Source organism: Styela clava, chromosome 5, assembly GCF_964204865.1.
Source record: "Styela clava chromosome 5, kaStyClav1.hap1.2, whole genome shotgun sequence".
Classification (NCBI taxonomy): domain Eukaryota; kingdom Metazoa; phylum Chordata; class Ascidiacea; order Stolidobranchia; family Styelidae; genus Styela; species Styela clava.
In genome coordinates this window covers 19869016-19888460 of record NC_135254.1, presented here as the reverse complement: position 1 = coordinate 19888460, position 19445 = coordinate 19869016, and the positions used below count along the sequence as shown (strand labels likewise).

At 34.3% G+C, this 19445-nt stretch overlaps 1 protein-coding gene across 2 annotated transcripts; it reads left to right on the top strand.

Moving 5' to 3' along the window:
• The first annotated feature begins 341 nt into the window (after nucleotides 1-341).
• Nucleotides 342-16735, top strand: LOC120343989 (LIM/homeobox protein Lhx3-like). 2 transcript variants are annotated; one of them, XM_039413058.2, is made up of 6 exons: nucleotides 342-1229; nucleotides 12895-13069; nucleotides 13262-13464; nucleotides 14282-14439; nucleotides 14651-14903; nucleotides 15197-16735. In XM_039413058.2, exons 1-6 carry the CDS (start codon nucleotides 671-673, stop codon nucleotides 15634-15636), a joined length of 1788 nt encoding a protein of 595 aa, XP_039268992.2. In that variant the 5' UTR covers nucleotides 342-670; the 3' UTR covers nucleotides 15637-16735. The 2 variants fall into 2 exon arrangements, with proteins under 2 accessions (XP_039268992.2, XP_039268991.1); XM_039413057.2 differs by lacking the exon at nucleotides 342-1229 and adding an exon at nucleotides 10197-12753.
• Nucleotides 16736-19445: the final 2710 nt, after the last annotated feature.

The window sequence follows — 19445 nt, the reverse complement described above, 5'->3', positions numbered from 1 at the left end:
ACTCGATGGGATCACATTTGTTTCAATATATCACGACCCTGATGGAATATAATAAAAATAAAATAAGAAGAACAGCTATGACAAAAAATTGAAGCTTCGGGAGTATTTTACGTGCGAAAGTGTGTTCATGAACAGAGATAGTTAGTTACTCTATAATCCGTGTCTTTGGTCCTAACCAATGTTTAATTTGACTCCGCCTGACCATTTACTGGGGGTTTCATGTACACCAGGGCTTCAGACAGTCATAGCTACCGTCAGTCATGACTCAAGGCGTTGAATTTAAGATTATCGAATTTAACATTATAAAAATCTTTTTATTCATTTAGCATTGATATTAATAATGATTTAGTAGTTAGAGTTAGTCAAATGTATGTTTTGTGCAGTTCATGCAGCGTGTGACACGGCTAATCTTCTCTAACAAATTTGCCCTGCTACCTTCTGTCACTTGAAAAGTGAAACAACGATTTCTCAACTAATTGTTTGTTTAAATGGATATATTTTAAATTCAATAAGAAGATATCTCGTAACAGGTAGTAAGTAAGTCGTCGGACTATTCGACCACTGTCGAAATACAGAATTAAATATTTGAAACGAGCGAATATTCTGAAGCACAGGAGAGCGAAACATATCCTTGACGGGTACCGACGGGAACAGCGACTCAAAAATCAAAATGGCGTCATCTGCAGACGAGAATGCCGAGAATACTCGTTCGATTTACAATGGACTATCTTACGGCGACATGTCGTCTGTTTTTTCGGGCATTGTCGACGATGATGATGGCGATCGAGAAGTATTTGAAGACGACATAACAGTTGATGATGAAGGCGACGAAATTGACGACCAGGACGATGTTATAGCAGGATCATTTGGAACAAGAAATGAACAAATGCGTGATTCAATCTCAGAAATGTCATTTGCATCCCCGCCCGACTCGAGCGACAATATGCATTTTTCGGAGACTTTTCATTCCACCAATCAACTGTTTTCCGAGTATGCAAAACACGAAGATTCGAAATTCGATCTGCCGTCAGGTTTCGTTACATCAACTCCAATGCGCCATTCTAATGATTTTGATAAACTAAACAAATCATTGTCTACATCAGCAGAACCTACCACCGTTACGTCTACTGATTCGCAAGCCTCATCACTGAAGCCCAACAAAACATCAATGTTCAACAATTCTTATGATACATTCTATTCGCTACTTGCCAAAGACAAAAAACTGGAAGGTATGTAAATATTCAATTAATATTTATATAAATTAGTCAAGAGCCTTGCTACACATCACCACATGCATTTGAGCTAGTAAGTAGGTTTGCGTTGGTGTGCAATAAGACACTTGAATCATTTAGAACAGTTATCGTTGCTATCGGTAAAGTATCCTTGCATCATACACATATGGAAAGACTAGCGTAAAAACGTGGAGGGGTGGATAGTTGGCCTATCATAATCGCAACTGATCGCTTATCGATTCACGCACACCTTGACTTGAGAAAGGAATAAGGCCAGGAATGGTCAACCACTGACTAACACATGTGAACTTCTATAGTAGTTCCTTTATACCGATATGTAGCTACTGAGAATGAAGCTCCTTCGAATTTTATTGTAGCGGTTTCTTCCGGAGGTCCATATACCTCAAGGGGCCAAACTACGTTTTTAGAAATACGCTTGAAAAAATTTGACATACAAAAGGGTAAACTTTCGGTAACGTTGCAATTATAACCAGTATAAGTATAGGATGTAAAGTGTAGGTTTTTTTTTTATTCGTGACAAAAATATGTGTAACGCATTCAGAAAAAAGGTTCGCCATCCCTGCCCTAGGCTAACGTAATAGAGTCTCTGGGTCAATGGGCCATTTTATCAGCCATGCGATGCACGAACCTACGGATTTGTATCTTTTGTGATTATTATTCGAATATACCAAGGTGTAAGTCACAAAAACAGCGGGCATTATTGTTCGAAACGTGAGTTGATTGCCGGATGATCGGCTGTAATCGTTCGATGCATGCGTGATTTTATTTTCAAGTCTGATGAGCCGAGTATAACTCATTTGTCCAGTATCCTGTATAAAATATCAAATATATAACGAAAATAAAACGGCAGCTATTAATACGTTATACAATAGCACATGTAGCCTCCACTGCGCAACCTGTGTGATATTCTGCTAGCTTACAATTAATTGTGTACTGTCAGAATTCATTACAAACTTTTAATTTCCTTTAGGAATTTAGCAGTTTCCAAAACCGAGTACAGCTTAGCTCAAATATTTAGGAGAGTTGTTATATTTTGTCTCAGTTTAAATAAAATTAGATGTTAGGTATGTTCAATATTTGCATGACAGTTTAAAATTGAAGCATTTAAATGCTTTTAATTTTTTAAATTCCAAAATAAATTTAATTTATTTCAATACTTTCGTTCTTCCATTTCCTATAATTTATTCGCTTTCATTATTTATTTAAAACTCAATTGTAAGATAATTTACAAAAATGCAGATGATGCAAATATTTGCAAAATTTATCAACTCCCTCAATAAACTGAATAAAATCGATATCAAGAACCGTACTGTGACTGTGACTTACTCATAGCTTCCTTCATCATGATCATTCATCTGGTATAATTGACTGGTTAACTAATAATCATATGCCCAACTCGCACTGATCGTCGGACGAGAGGAGTGATTCGCCATGTACTTAAACCGACTCAATCCCTTTCCTCTCTCTAGTAATCTGTGAATATTATTCGTTCTTACGTGAAAATATTCAAATATAAGACTGCAATAAGCAACCAGCCGCCAGTGGTTTTTAAACATCCAAAAACAAGTTTTTGAGTTTCACGTTTTTGAAATTCTCATTCATTTGAAACATTACAGAAATTCTTTTACCTTTAAGACTACCTATATCCCCACCAACGCGTAAACATTGCTTTTGACACCAAGGTTTTGATTTGAAACAAATTCTTGAGCTTTCCCATCACAAAATCGCTATGAAATCACAAATGTTTTGACCTTCCTCATTTATATCTGCCTGAAAATAACTACTCACACATATCTTCCTGTATAGTAAGTATTTATATTATCCATTTACTTATATGATGCTCGCTATAGAAAGTCTTATGCCAACTAATTTGGACCTTCCTGAATTTACTTTGCATCGGACACGAGCTAATCGCGTTAGTAATTGCTCAACGATTATTGGTTCCGAAAAATTCGTTTCAATTTTCCTAATTGTTCTTTTAATTGAGTTACGTTCCCCAATTCCATTTGAACGAAAGAACTTGTCCTAAAACCCAATACAATTCGATTTTATCGGATTTCAAGTACATCATTTATGTTGGAGACATAAAATGAATTCATTGCCTAAACAGCTGAAAATTACGTATGCACTCCGGTGGTTTTTCTATCACAGGCTAAATAATGTTTACAATCAAGGATGATTTGCGGATGTATTATATATATGCATGGTTACCTCAGTATAAAAAGTTGTTTAAATATAGGTCTGTTTTACAAGATCCTATTAATAGTGCGGTTTAGTTGAAATAATTTCAAGCACTGCACTGACATCTGACAAGCAAATCATTTCTGATTTAATGTACATCGACTTTCTTGAGAGCGTAGCTTTTTCGGTTGGGATTATGCTTTAAAACCATAAAGGAGTTTACAGTTTCAACTTTAAATAAATACCTATCAAAACGATTTGGCTTTTCAAAATTTACATTTTTCAATTAAAAATAGTACTTCACGATTTATTCACTGACTTATATTAAATATCAATAACGCTCTTAATTGCTGACTCCAGGGCGAAATTTATTATGACGTCGTATATCAATACATTGTTGCGGATTCCGATTTTGGGGTAAGCAGCAGAACAAAGAATGAAGTCACCAAAAGAAAGATTCAAAAATAGGGAAAATATAAAAACAAAAATGCGGATTGAATTGCTAAAGTTATATGACTGAATCCATAAGGAATATACATGAATCCCGGAAGTTCTCAGTTCAATTTATGTTTTTCAAGTGAATATCATATTAAAATGCAAGATCGCCATCATATAAGAGATAGTTACATCTTTTCCTGATTGCGTTAAACGTTTGCTCAAATTGTTACATATATTCGTTTCAATCTCAATAGTTAGGAAAATAGATATCTACACGGCCATAATCATCATCTAAATTCTAAATGACCTCCTCCGTAAAAAGCTGATGGTATGAAATATAAGGTTCTGTCAATGAAGGTCGATGTTATGTAAAGCCTCGTTTTTACGAAATGTTTCTGGTGTCTCATTGAACCAATAAGTATACTTTTCATATGATATTTTATTTTCATGATATAGTTTTAACATTGTCATTAAACAGTTATATTTATGTTGTGTCGCAAACTGCAAATCAAGTTTTAATTTTGAGTCTAAACAATGAAATTTTTTCAACAGTACTGTGTATTTTTAATCTGTGGATTATAATCCGTGATTAAAACAATGAAAATACGAACGTTTTGTACAATACATGAATAATAAACGAAATGAATTACGAAACAAATAAATAATGTTAGCTCGCCGCCGTAAAGTGCATTTGAAGTGCAGATAAGCTTGCGTTTTTGCAACAACAATTACAGCAACCTAACCTAATTTCGGCGTATTAAACTGTGCAATAAATTCCAATAAAATAACCGCGGCGGGTCGAGCGAGCCACAACTCTTTTCGTTTGAATTATTAATTTAGAATCGTTCAAATATTTGTCTCAATGAAGGTCGACGGGACCCGTATAAAGAGATAAAATGCATCAAATAACCCAACGAGCTTTGACGTCTCTAACGACGGGCCATTTTGTAGACGCGCGTGGTTATCTCGGCTTCATCAGAATCCAAAATGATTCATAAAATAAAGCTGGAAATTGTTTAATTGCTGCAAAGTGGTTTTATGCTGTTACCGGTGATTCATATACAAACCATTGTTATAATTATAATGCTCATTGCACATATGTCGATGACAAATGTACTATCAATCTTGTAAGAATGACACGTTTTTATAAATAAATATACATGGTGATTTTGCACTTCGTACATTGAGTGAACTTTCCAATTGCAAGTTCTCAGCCAGCTGAGTAACTTTCCCACGCATCTTTCATGTAACTTCGTTATTCGTTTTCAAAAATATGATTTGAAAATTTTTCCAATATATTTTTCTGCAAAATTGGTCTATAAGAGCTATCGTTGATTTTCAATCACCTTGACATTTATGTGACTTTGGACGTTAATATTCCATCATAAATTCACTGCACGAGAATACGTATCAAGGGTGTAGCATTTATTCATATATTGATTTATAGATGTATTTCTAATATTAAAAAATAAAGTCTCTACAGAAAGAATACTATTCAAGACTGTATAAATTTTTTTTTAGTAAAAAGTTCTCGATTTGTGTTCACAGCAAATAAATGAATTTTTATGCAATGACATAGTATGACGGGAGAGGTAGGGCTCGGACGGTATCATGAGAGGAGTGGAAAATAATATAAGTAGGGTTTGTTTGTAATCTAGTCTAGATAACAAAACTCAGTGAAGTATCTCAATGCCCTCTTATATCGAATAGATGTGACATAAATCGTTTAGTGCTTCGCGTCTCTCTTCTGTTTTTTGGATTTCCGCATTTTTCCGTTTTGTACTGTGTGGTCGACATATGCCAGCGCACAAAATTCACATTTGCAATGTAGGTCGTGACTCCTCCCCTCCTCTAAAAATGGAACAGCAGCAATTACGCACTTCAAACTGATAGACAGCAAGAGCAGATAAGATCGGCACATAAATTGTTTTCAGTAGCGCATCCGATCGTGATACTTTCCTTGACAATGCGGCTCAAATTGACGAAGGGGTGGAAAGATGTCTATTTAGTGTTGAATTATGATTAGGAGATACTTTATAAAAAAAATTGTAAAATGTATTTTATTACATCAGTAATTACACCATCTAGCACAATGATTTATATTGAATCCTGCCGTCAATTAAACTTTGCCAACAAACATCCTAATCACTTTACATACTTCCACCCTACTTTATCACCTTACAATAACTTCCAGGCATAATACAGTATTTGAAAAATGATATTACAATATCAACTGGAGAAAACAAGTAATTTTTACACTTTTCTCACTTAGGTCACCGGAAAATTTCCTCAATTTAATGTCACGCAATTTACCCTACAATTTCACGCCAATTTAATTCACCTCAGCATGGGTAAATATACAGGAAGCGTTTAATCGATCCTATTGTTTTCTTTTCGCCTATATTGTCTTTTTCTTTGAACTTCAAGGCCTGTATTTTGTTAATTGTTTTGCTTGTGTATTCACTCAGTTTTAAGTTGTTGCTCACCTTGATTTTAAGGTCTGCTTTCGTTCACTGGAATCAATCATGTTGGCCATAACACAGCCAGAAATAAATAGATAAAGCTCCATCCATATAAAAATTTAACAACATAATCAATGCGATTCACCCAGAAATATAATATCTCCAACTTTTTATCTACTGTATTTAATGATTTAAAGGTCCTTGAATCACTTTTCCGCGAATTGTATTCTGTAACATTCCCTCTTACCAAAGTCCGTTTACAACATGATACGAGAAAAAAACATTCAGATGACTTAAGTGTAGAGAAATGTGCTGTTCTGTTTCTTGCTACGTCAGTGCATACAGGTATCCATTTAACATTAATTAAGGTAGATGAAGAAGAATAGTAGTTAGGCAGTATCCAATCTTGGAATGTGTACTGAATGAATATGAATGAATGAAAGAATGAATACTGGCATCATTTTATAATTTATTTTCAAAATATACTCATTTAAATTATCAATATGATAGGCGTTAAATGAAGTAATATTGTATATTATTTTATATTTAAATTTTTAGGGCTATCTTTGTATTGAATTCATATGTTGTACATATCATATATTTTAAAATTGTAAATTTTGTTCAAAGAATATCTGGCTACAATTTAGAAAAAAAAAAACATTCTTATGATCCCGTATGAGTTAAAGTTGCTGTTGTTATGCCAACAATGACGTAATCTATTGGCTTGGCTTGTCAAAATAATGCGTTTGTATTTATACGATGCATGAACTTGGTGCTGCCTAAACTCTGCGAGAATAATTATACAGCATAGCTACATTTGCACACAACAAGGTTGGTTAGATGTCAATGCTAAGTAGGTTTATAATACGAGAAACTTTTCGCGGATTATCAAGAATATTTCGCTGTGATCTATAACATTGTTACGTTGTAGTGTTGAAAGATACCGAAATAGAGCACTCTACATAATCTTTTTTAATTTTTGTTCAATGTTCTCACGCTGAAAAGGGTATATTCGCAGCGTGGTTATACATATTTCATTTACATAAACAACATGTTCGTCTAAAACTTTGACTTAAAACAAAACGATTTTTTATCTTATTAAATTTTATCTCTGTCGTGATCTGCTGACTGTTTGAAGTTTTTTCGGGTTGAATTAAACAAAACGCCAAGAAATGCTCATTGATCATATAATTACTGCATTCGATAAACATTTCTAACCTCAGTATGACCATCGCCATTATGTATCTTAGATATATGGCAGTTAAAAACATACGTATGTGTCAGGCATAGTATATATATTATTATATTGTTGTATATACGTAAAAAAATTTGAATAAAGTGCACAATACCTCAAAATCGAATACATGTTTTGCAATTTAGGTACTTTTAAGGAATTCATATTTTTATTTAGATGCGTTCGTATAGTGAGTGCAGCGTTATCGCAAGAACCACTTTGTTGTTCTGAATTATGAAACAGCAAACCTAAACGTTATCTTATCTGTTCATTTTTATCCGGTAAAGTCAGAATAAATTTTAAAACCTTGACAACGAAAAATGTGTACAGCAATGTGAATTGTTGTGCAAAGCAGAGATGAATATATTAGCAATAATCGATTTTTTAGGATTTTTCTTGTTTAATTTAATTCGATTTGTAATTATAACATTATACATGGATGTGTTTATTTTTCAACCATTCTTCGTAAATATTTTATTTTAAATAGATTAGTTTGGTTCAAGTGCATAAAGAATTACAACTTCATTTTGTTGTATCACCCATTATTGACAGAATAGAATAAAAAAATGCTGGTGAACAATTTCCCTCACACAGTATAAAGTCAGATTCCTATCTGAGTCTACCGGAACATTACCGCCTAATACGACTCAAAAATCGACGGTGACAGCGATCGGGGTTTCATTCAACGTTGTGAAAGTCTAATTAAAAATTAAACGGCACATGTTTACAAAAAGCCAAGGAAGAAAGCCTTGCGATGGAGATCTAACGCTTCCCGCTAAAATCTAAAGTATCAATGTGCCAAAACTAGTTTTAAATGTAGTGTAACCTATTCCGTATGTCTCCGATGCTCTTTAATCCTCACCTACCCATCGCATGGGTAATTATAGATCTGAACTGGAAATGCGTATTTGACATGAAACAATTATTTGCAGTATTACCCTATCTTATCATTGTCCAATATAATAACAGTAAAATAAATGTAGCTTATCTATAAATTAAGTTGTCAGAGAACTCACATCGAAGGGCACTTTGAACGTAGGCTCTTCATATTTAAACATCCTCATTTATATCAATACTTGAAGGTAAAATTAGCATCGAACTCAATTGAGGGGAAATTTTAAAATAATCCCGAATAACAATCGAAACCGTTACCAGATTCAATATAAATGGATTGACTAATTTTACACAGTGAGGCGCACAAAAGGTCGTTACGAACAAACTTTTAGGACATGAAACCTCTCCGTTCTATCTTCATGTAATCTAAATTAAGGCCATTTTTATTCAGACGGGTATGTATACAAACATCAAATACATCAATAAGTCCCTTGTTATACCTCGATACTCTAAAACAAAATCAGTAAATTGAAGGCGAAATATTTTTCAAATCAAAAAGGCCAGGGAATATCCAGGCAAATTGATGGCTTTAATCACCATACTGATGATAGTAATGATTTTCCAACAATTTGAGCTTGATCTAATCTATAGAATATCCCGTGCTATACTCAAACTGATAAGTAATTAAGCCAAAATATATTCTGGATAGAAAACGAAATATTAAATATATCAGTGTCTTTCACAAAAAGAATGAAAAGATTTAAAACGAGTTAAATTTTTGTGGACTGATTTGTATTTATAATTCGGTGTTTTCCGAAACTTTATGCTCCTGCGTACCACTCAACCTGAATATATTACGAACTAGGTATAGCCTAATGAAAAAATTCAACGATCAGTTTTCATGAATTTTCACGAAAAAGGTTTTTGAAAAATTTATTTTTTCTTAATCATTGGCTTTTTGGGCTTATTTTTTTTTAAACAGTCAGTGTGTGCTAAATTAGGTTTATTTTTTGGTCTGAGCGTAAGTTGTCAGTAGCTCTAGATAGCAATTTCCCAAGTAAATATATTCTAAATTATTCATAAAATAAAATAAAATCCAAGTTGAATATAACAAATCCTAAAAAAGTTCGAATCTTATATCTGTTTTGAACGCACACCCCACTCCCTCTCCCCCGGGTTTCGGAACCAGTTAACCTAATGCATTTTAAACCAATCATTTAATGATTAAAAGGGATCTTCTCTTTTAAAGTTTTGTACCCTGTTACAAGAGCCGGAGGTATATTTAAGGTCTATGGCTCGTATGATAAATTCCGATATCCTATTATTTTTCATTTTTTGTATAAATCAAACATTTTATTCGGAAATCCGGTTAGCTGTGTATTTACATATTTAAATAAACCATCAAATTACATTGTTCGTCGACTAAACATACCTTAGTAAATAAGGATATAATCATATACAAACAAAGTTATTTTGACGTTACGTTCATTTTAGATTTACGTTTGCGTCATTTTGTCTTTGTGCGTGCTGCAGGAGATCGCTCAGTGTTCAGAAGCCAGACAGGTTGGAACCTGTAAAAATAAACGCATTGCTTCAGGAGCATCTCTGCGGGACGCCTGATGAAAACCCCTTTGCTATGATAATGACCGCTTTGATAATGCGACGCCGGAGCTTCCTATTATCAAGTAATTCGGATTAGTAATAATTCTGAATTTACCACATGTAACTTATGTTTTACCTGCAATATTGTAACATTCCACTAATAATGAATTAATGCGCCAGTAACACCATAAATTCAAATAGATTATCGGTATTTAGTAGAAATGTTCACTCTTAGATATTAACAACGAACCCCGAAGCTTCTGTGGTATTTATTATAGAAAACACACTCTATCGCATCTACAATTTTCAGTCATTTTTGCTGCTGTTTTTGCTGTAACCCTGCGATGCTGTAAGCTGAAAATATGAAATAATTTTAAACCTTATTTAATGTCAAAATTTGGCGCATAACAAAACGTCGTTTTGTATTTATTGTATTATTTTGACGTGGAATTTTAAATAACGGCGTTCGGAATCGACTTAAAAACTATTATTCCTCATTGAATAATTCATTTTACCCCCATTTTCACCTTCAGATAACCCAAAAATCCGTCCCAGTTCGTTGAATAATGATGGTAAATAAATTCATTAGTATGGATGGCGAGACTACTGTCTTTCTTCACAAAAATATAATAAATTAGCGATGATATAAAATATGGCATATCGTCTGTTTTTGTCACCACATGCCCTATATTTCCTTGTCAATGAAAAATAATTCTTTCGTATTTTTCATTGCTGTCTTCGAATTTGAAACTTAAAGTAGGAAGCCGAGTAAACGCCATTTTGTTTCATGTTGTACATGTTATCTGTACGAGATCATTACATGAGAGATATCCACGCGATAAAATTTGTCAAACGATCAAATGCTTTATAGATAACCTAAGGATAAATACATTATTTGTAGTTAAACATTGTAAATAAAGTATTTGGTTAATCCTATAGAAACCTCATTTTGAATTAAATGAAACACATAAATGAAAAATCATTGCAGATATTCAGTCAATTCATTTTTATGTATACTGATATATATGGAGAATAGAAGTCAGATATTGAATGATTTAATATGAGAATTTCCTCCAATAATCAAATATGCGATACATTTTACAAAGTAAAATTATTTATTATAGTTTCATGTAAAATGGACAAGGCAGCCATATTTGATGAAAAAATTGTACGTCAGAATATTCATCAACAATATTTGCTTCGCCAGCAAGACCTGTCATAATACAGCGCACTTCCATTAGGAAATTCCCTTTGTTGATAGAATGCTAAGTTCAGTTCAATAACATATGAAGAACTTTAATGTATGTTACAAGCTCGATTCATATTTGGCAAGCTGTAATTGAAAATATATTTCACCCAAATCTATATATTCGGCCGATACTATATTATGTACGAATTAAAAAATATATTCTGATAGAATCTCTCATCTCTAAAATGGCATAAATTTTTCAGTTCCTTAACAATCACTAATGACGGAAAATTTCGACTAATGTGCTTTAATGCGGTTGTTATGCGCGGAAATCCGTATTTGTTTTAAAAGTTGATGAGGATTAAACACGCTTATAGCAATTTCTAACAAGTTGTTAGTGTTTTAAAATAAAAGTCGGATGTTTTCATTTTGCCTTTGTATTTTTCGCTCTTGCTTATTTGCGTTTGACACATTAGTCGAGATAACGAGGATACAGACATTGGGTGAGGACGATGAGTGAGACACCTGTAAAAGTAAACAAGACTCGTGCTATCTCCGCGGGAGAACAGTGCGCGGGTTTCAGTCAAGTTTGTGTAGGCGCTTCCGCATCCCTCTCCCTCTCTCTCTTTCGCCGTCGCACCTGCGCAGTTTATGGAAGAAACAAACAAATTAAACTTCTCATCAAACGGTTCCGACATAAATGAACAGTCTTTAATGCAAATTAAACGCTTCAACGTAGCGAAAGATTTGTGTACTTAGCGAGAAAAAATCGACGTAAATTACGTTAATGAACTGTTAATGGTCTATATAAAAATGGGAATCGGAACTTAGGAATTCAGTATCTGACTAGAAATATTCAGTAACATAGTAGCAATTTAGTAAGCTGTAATATCTTATTTGAAGTTGGTTATCTATCTGCATATAACGAAAGATTAAATATGGCAACCGTCGGAGAGCAAATCGTTGTTTCACCAAACTTGCTCAATACTCCAATATTAAAAAGTTCGGAAATGAAAAACTTCTGCGAATATCGTAGCAGCAGAAAACAAAGGCGATTTAATCCATACGGAACTCCACTTGGGATTTCTCACACTCTAAAGGAACGAGTGGAAAATCGATTGGACTCTGGATATACTTCAGCATCACCAGCTTTGACGAAAATTTCAACATCACCTTCGCAAATGGAAGGTTCTTACACCGACCTGGCATCAACTAAACATTCAATGTCCTTGTCGTCGGTGGCACTTGCATCGCCGTTTGCTTTAAATTTTACGTTAGACGTAGAGGACTCCGTTTCAGCAAGTAATCAAGAAGAATCTGAACCTCAAGAAGGCAACATTTCAGATATTGCTCAATTTTCTCCTGGATGCATCGATGTACCTATCAAAATTGCAACTCAGAATTCGAATACGGCTCTGATAAATGGAGACGATAATGTCGAAAATGAGGACGAAACCGAAATTTCTGAAATAATCTGGAGCAAGAACATACACGCCAAAAGCCCACGCCCAGAAGAAAAAGGAAGTTTGAATCAAATTAGGGATATTATAACTATACTTTGTAAGTTGAATCGAGAGCGCTTCTATAACTAAGGCATCTGCCTGAAAGTACATCATTATAAATCGTTACAGTTAATTGAATCTAAAGTTAACCAAATGAAACTATTTGCAACCTTATTAATTTTTTTATTGTTTATTTCAGCTGAAATCCCGAAATGCACTGGATGTGAACATCATATATTCGACAGATTTATTCTGAAAGTTCAAGAAAAGCCATGGCATTCGCATTGTCTAAAATGTAACGATTGTTCCGTACAGCTATCAGATAAATGTTTTTCTCGTGGAAATATGGTCTTTTGCAAAGATGACTTTTTCAAGTAAGAATTCAAAACATACTTCAATATTGAAATATATACGAATAATTAATAATGATACGTAAAAAATAACATAGTTGCGAAAATTCAACCTGGATAATGTCATTGTACATTTTTGCTTTCTCTTCTATAAAACTTATTAAAGATATAGAAATATTCTTTACTAATGTACAATATCCGAACTATTTTTCCCAGGCGTTTTGGTTCAAAGTGTACAGCATGTGGTCATGGAATTCCACCCACCGAGGTAGTAAGACGTGCTCAAGACAGCGTTTATCACTTGGAATGCTTCCGATGCTTTTTGTGTCATGAAAAAATGGGAACTGGTGACCAATTTTACTTGCTCGAAGACAACAGACTCGTTTGCAAGAAAGACTACGAGCAAGCCAAGTCAAGAGGTGAGTAGCTTGATCGCTATGACGTACCCGGTAAACACTGTGGCACATTTAAATTCGGCATAGACGAGATTTACCGTATATATGGCACATGCTTGATTTATTGTTGTACATTGCAAATCCGAAATTTAGTTTATCAATAAAGCGATTATTTTTGCTTGATAATCTTAAGCCCATTTTGAATAACCCTATATGACTGGCGTCGCTCTCTTGCTGTGTTGAAAAGCACGAACGCAAGCCAGCAAGGGGTTAGTTCTTAAGGCACTTTGTATCGGGTCGTAAGCACAATTGATCGACTAAAATGTTCACACGGCCAAATGATAAGCCGAATTGATTTATTTGCAAAACGTTTTATATATCTGTCACAAGATGGTGGTTTTAGAAAATAGGACGCATTAATGGAGTTTTTAAGTTTATTGAATGAAACGATATTTGTACACCATACGGTGACGTTCAGTTGTCCAACTTATTGCAAAGTTCACATGCAATCCAAACGTCACGCCCGCGTTCGCCTCACCTTCGTTATAACTCCATTAACTTTTCGCATCGACCAAAACCTTAATAAGATTTAAACGTCCCTCTGGGAAAAATAAAAAGAATTCGCAAGGTCATTTCTCTTACAGCCTAGTGGCATCTCTTACTTTAGGAAACGTTTACGTTGCTATATTCAGAAATTCCTAAAAATTGTCAAACCAGAAAATATTTCTTTATTTTTCATTTGATATTTATCGTAACAGCCATTCCACTTTTTTTTTTATATTTCCACTGAATAACAGTTTATATTTAGATCACACACATAAACATTTTATTATTTTGCTAGATGCAGAAATTGAAAATGGTATCAAGCGACCACGGACAACTATCACAGCAAAGCAACTCGAAACTTTGAAGATAGCTTATAACCAGAGTCCAAAGCCCGCTCGACACGTGAGGGAGCAATTGAGTTCTGAAACTGGACTTGACATGAGAGTAGTGCAGGTTAGCATTTTTAACTTGCGTCAACTATATTATGATATACGATAAACGTGTTCATTTTCTACGTATCACCCAAACAAATATAAAATTAAATGTTACATATTATTATGATAATTACTTTTTTAGTACTTTTATTAATCTGTAATGAATTCAAATATATTGGAGATAAAATTCATGCAATCGTCCAATATTAAAACTGCCCATTCGCTTTCAGGTTTGGTTCCAAAACAGAAGAGCAAAAGAGAAACGTATCAAAAAAGACGCAGGAAGACAACGATGGGGACATTTTTTCTCTCGTGGACAATTGCCTTCAGAAAATGGCCAAGGGTCACTCGATGTCGTTGCACCTCCGAATAATCGAAGAAGGTCTAAAACTACTTCAAGGGTTGGGTCAGTTTGTAATGACCAACAAGGGAATCCTGCTACTCAGCAGTCACCAAATGCCGGATTTAACTTAGTTCATTTAGGTATGTATAATTTTTTTAACAGTAAAATAGGATGGGGACATCATATTTATACAATAAAGAAAAGCCGATAGTTTGGCGGAACGCGTCGCTCGTTCACACTACGAAGGCGTAGAGTCAAGCAATGAATAAACGGCCATATTGATCATTGCCAGGCCAAATTATTCAAACGACCTAACCGGGATCAACGTTACTGAACAAGATACAATGTTAAGAAAAACAATTGAAATGACTACTGCCTGGTAATCACAAGATTTTGTTCGGTACAATAAAAAACTGTCCTATTTATTTTATAGATACCGGAATTCATCGATCTGAATTGGAATACCAAGAAAATTGCATGGGGCAAATGGATTCAAAAAGTCCGTTTTCAGACCAAGCGTTCTCCTTCCCTGAAATGGGAAATCCAAACAATTTCGGAAATAATTGTGTGCCCCCTCTAGAACAGGGTGCATTTCCGAACTGCGCCCCAGCTGCACCCCATCAAGGAATAAACCCAGTTGCATTCCAGAACCTCCCTCCCCAAATTGGAGTTATGGGTTTCACAAACGATGGAAAACTTGCCACCAATCATAGTTATCAACAAGTTCAAAGCATCGGACATGAAAACGCTTTCATGATGGGACAAAATGAAGCGGAAGCGGGGTCAAACTCCAGTGGAAGATCCAATTTCAGTGACTTTTCTACCAGTCCCGGTTCCTGGCTTGGAGAAATCGAACACGTCCACCCATTTTGAGCTATTATTTGAGAGACATTGAATGTCAACTCTGACTCGAAATCGCTCTCGGGCCGTAAAAGATCTCTCCACACAAGGAGTAACATGAATCCGGGACGTCATTCATGAAACCAAAGAAGCATTTCACTGTTATGTTACTTGTAAAACTCTTGTTCCAAAATGAATGAGCGATATCGTCAGCAAAATTGCAACTTTATTATTATTTATTGATATAAACTTCGTTTTCTAGAATCACAGAAAGAGCAAAATATTCTGCTAGAATTTCCACCACGTGTTATCAGAGAGAAATTATACAAATTACGCAATATTAGACAATTTAAAAAATAATTATAGAAATACCTATACATTATACAACCATGCTGCCTGATGGCGCCAATTAGGTATGGCTAAACAATTGTGGATTGATGTGTGAAAATGTTTTATTCACTTTTCATTGTCGAACTAAATAGCCGCTGAGGCTAAATATAACATTTTGCTAGCGTAAATCCGATACATAACCTAATGCAGTCTAGCTAACACGCACACTTCTCAACACTCAAGTACTACATAAATATTCTGCTTTTATTTGCCATGTCTCGAACTTTTTATTTTCACTTTCTGCAGTTCATAGCAATTGCTATTTTTCTTCAAGATAAATAAGATAATTTTTACTATTTTGCAATTGTGAATTAATATAACACAAATATAAATAATACTTATTTCCTGAAAGCTGTGATCATTTTTTTCTGCTCCCACAAACTGTGATATATACGATATTTTCTTTTTCCGATTATGGCTTGTGCATTATATTTCATTACCATGACCACCATTTGCACAACGATTGTAGATTTGCATTTAGATGTAATGAACTCTTACTATTAAAAGTGAATGACGTGACTCTACACAGATTCCATGTCCTACTTTCAATATTATATACCTCTTTTCGCATTCATTCAACTTTAACTTATAGATTACCATCAGTGATAGCGCAAAAGACTTATTGTGTGTTACTGCAGTTTATTTATTCATTACCTTTCTTTGTTCGCAAATTTTGCTTTTTGTGTCTGCATTTCATAATATATTTCAAAGTACTCTTTGAAAAGCGCGTTCTATTTATGTATTGTAATTCTAATCGAATAATTTCGAGGTTTACAGAATAATCAGAATAGGGGGTAGTTGACTTGAATTTTTTTAAATGTATTTTCAACTCACGAAAGATGGTATTCTGCAGGAAACGCTGAGTAGTGTTCTGATGTTTCTTAAGTTGAAGGTTGAAATCAAAATTTTTCTGTGGATCATTATCATTTGGTAAAGGACTTCGAAATAGTGTGTGTGATGAATTAATTTAGCGCCAACTTATGTCGCCAACGTGGCACAATCGCCAAGCGAAGATATTACCAGTCGTCGCGTGGCAGTGCAAGTATTGGGTTTTATATGGTCAGCGTGCATCATGATTGCTACATCTTATAATTGTTGCTCTTTTTATGTTAGTATAGTAGTAATGGTAAGTAATAAAAGCCTAGAAAACGGTCTAAATGAGTTTTACTCTAATTGTTTTACTATGGTGTGAAAGTTTCTGTCGTAAATTTATCAATCAAAAGCAACCAAGAATACCGACAATCGGAAAAGCTTTGTTACGAAACTTCGAACATTTTGGAATTGAATTGATACAAGCGTTCGTTTACTATCATAAATATCGTAATTGATGTGATCAATGTTGACATAGTTTTTTATCTTGCACCCATGGGTTTACCAGTGTTGCAATTATGAAGGTATTAAGATGAAAATGCATCGACACAGAAGATACCAGGTGACCGAGCGCCCTCTGTTGGTGGCGAATTGAAAGAAATGGTTTAAAAAGGAAAGAATGACGTAAAGAGAAATTAGCGATGATTGAATATTGTGAAAATGTAATTTTGAGAGTGAATATTTTTCACGATATAATAATGTTTTCACACCATACATTTTTGCGAAGACAATTTTGACATTGCGGACTTTTATATGAGAGTGTCTAGCCATATTGATGGCAATGCACAAGAAAATTAGGATGAATTTGTTTCTTTGGGGAATATTTTCGTTCAATATTATCTGCAAAAATTCATGTTTGTAAAGGGATTCATTTTTTTTGGTTAAGTTGAGACGCATCACAGGACATCATCTATATCCTATAACCTCCAAAATACTGTACTAGATATTTATACACACTGCTCATACAAGCCAACTCACCATATATTCTGCGCAAAACTACATATTCGAAAAAACAGATTCCATAACGCAACGCAAAGGTCTATTCTCTCAAAAGACGTCCATACATCTAAACATACGTCAGAGTGTATATTCTATATTCTCGTTAACATAAGGTTTTAGCGTGAATGAGACAACTCCAGAAAGTATATCTGTATGACTTCACACTCATCACCAACCAGGATAAAGTCAGAGAATTATACCACTAATTCAAATCATAGAAGCATAAGAATCGAATGATAGTTCCGTCGATAAATTTATTATTGCGCTTGAAGTGAATTAGGCGCAATTGTGGCCCATCAAACATTATGTGCTATAGTTCTAGTCATGTTAATTAGTTTTTGGACACAGGAACTGAAAATATGAAGGATATATATATATATATTATGATTTATCCCTGCCCCCTGGTATTTACAACGTCAGGTTATCCAACTAGATTACATTTAACCACATTTTGCTGTCCGTAACATATACGTAACATGTATATTCTGCTTCCTAGCACACACGACACGCTGTCTCCAAAACGTTCCTCTGAATATCTATAACATCTTGCCGTCCCTTTGGCACCCCCGAAAGGGAACTGCTGTTCCAAGACGAGTTTTGTGTAAAGAAATGAACAGATCAATTGCATTGTTATGCCATGAGCGTTGTAACAGCCAACCTTGTCGCTAGTAGCTGCATACAGCCTTTTTCTATAAACGTTTCTTATTATTTTATTTCTGATGCTTGATGTTTCTTAAGCTAAGTTACGTTAAGGCTGGAGGTTAAAATCAGAATTTTTGGACACGAAATGGACATAACGATCGTTTCAATATTATGTTGGTCTTGTTGTTGTTCTGATGATATATGCAAGTAATTCCCCAAATTAATTTCATATATGTATATCTGTCGTGAAACATTCTTTTTACTGTGCCCGCATTTAAAATGAAAACGATAAAAATTATTTGAGCGTGCTGTTCGACTCGCGGATATGAGATAACCAGTGATGTTATATCGTTTATATGCACCAAAACAGGTTCAAGTTTTGCATTGATCAAATGTAAACTCTTACTATGTATTAAATGTAAACTCTTACTTGAAGTCAACTTATTTTTCAATGCGCCATGCCATGATTGTTTTGTATAAATCAAAGTGATTTTACGGGGAGTTTGAAATAAAAAAAAAAGTCTAAAGAAGTATAAAACACTTCTCTCCTTTTATGCGCCCAACTATTAACAGAGTGACTTTCAAATTCATGTTTATTTCAAACCGATGAAAAAATACGTTTTCTATCTTTGCTGGATTACAATCAACAACATAGCTTGTCAATTGCGTTAAAGCGCACAGAATAATATAGTTGTGATCGCCTAACTGTGTTGGCTGAGCCTCCGAGTCCTGGTTATATCCACTTCGCCGGAGTAGGCTACATTTGTATAAATCATATATAAATACATACAAATCTACAATGTTAAGTATCCCGACTCTTAAACCTAAGAAGTTGTAGTTAGGGATGTCACTTTTGGATTCACGAATAGAATCTTTTTCGAAGCGATTCAGTTTATTCACGGTATTATTGTCTGCAAGCACATTCCTGTAACTTTTCACTA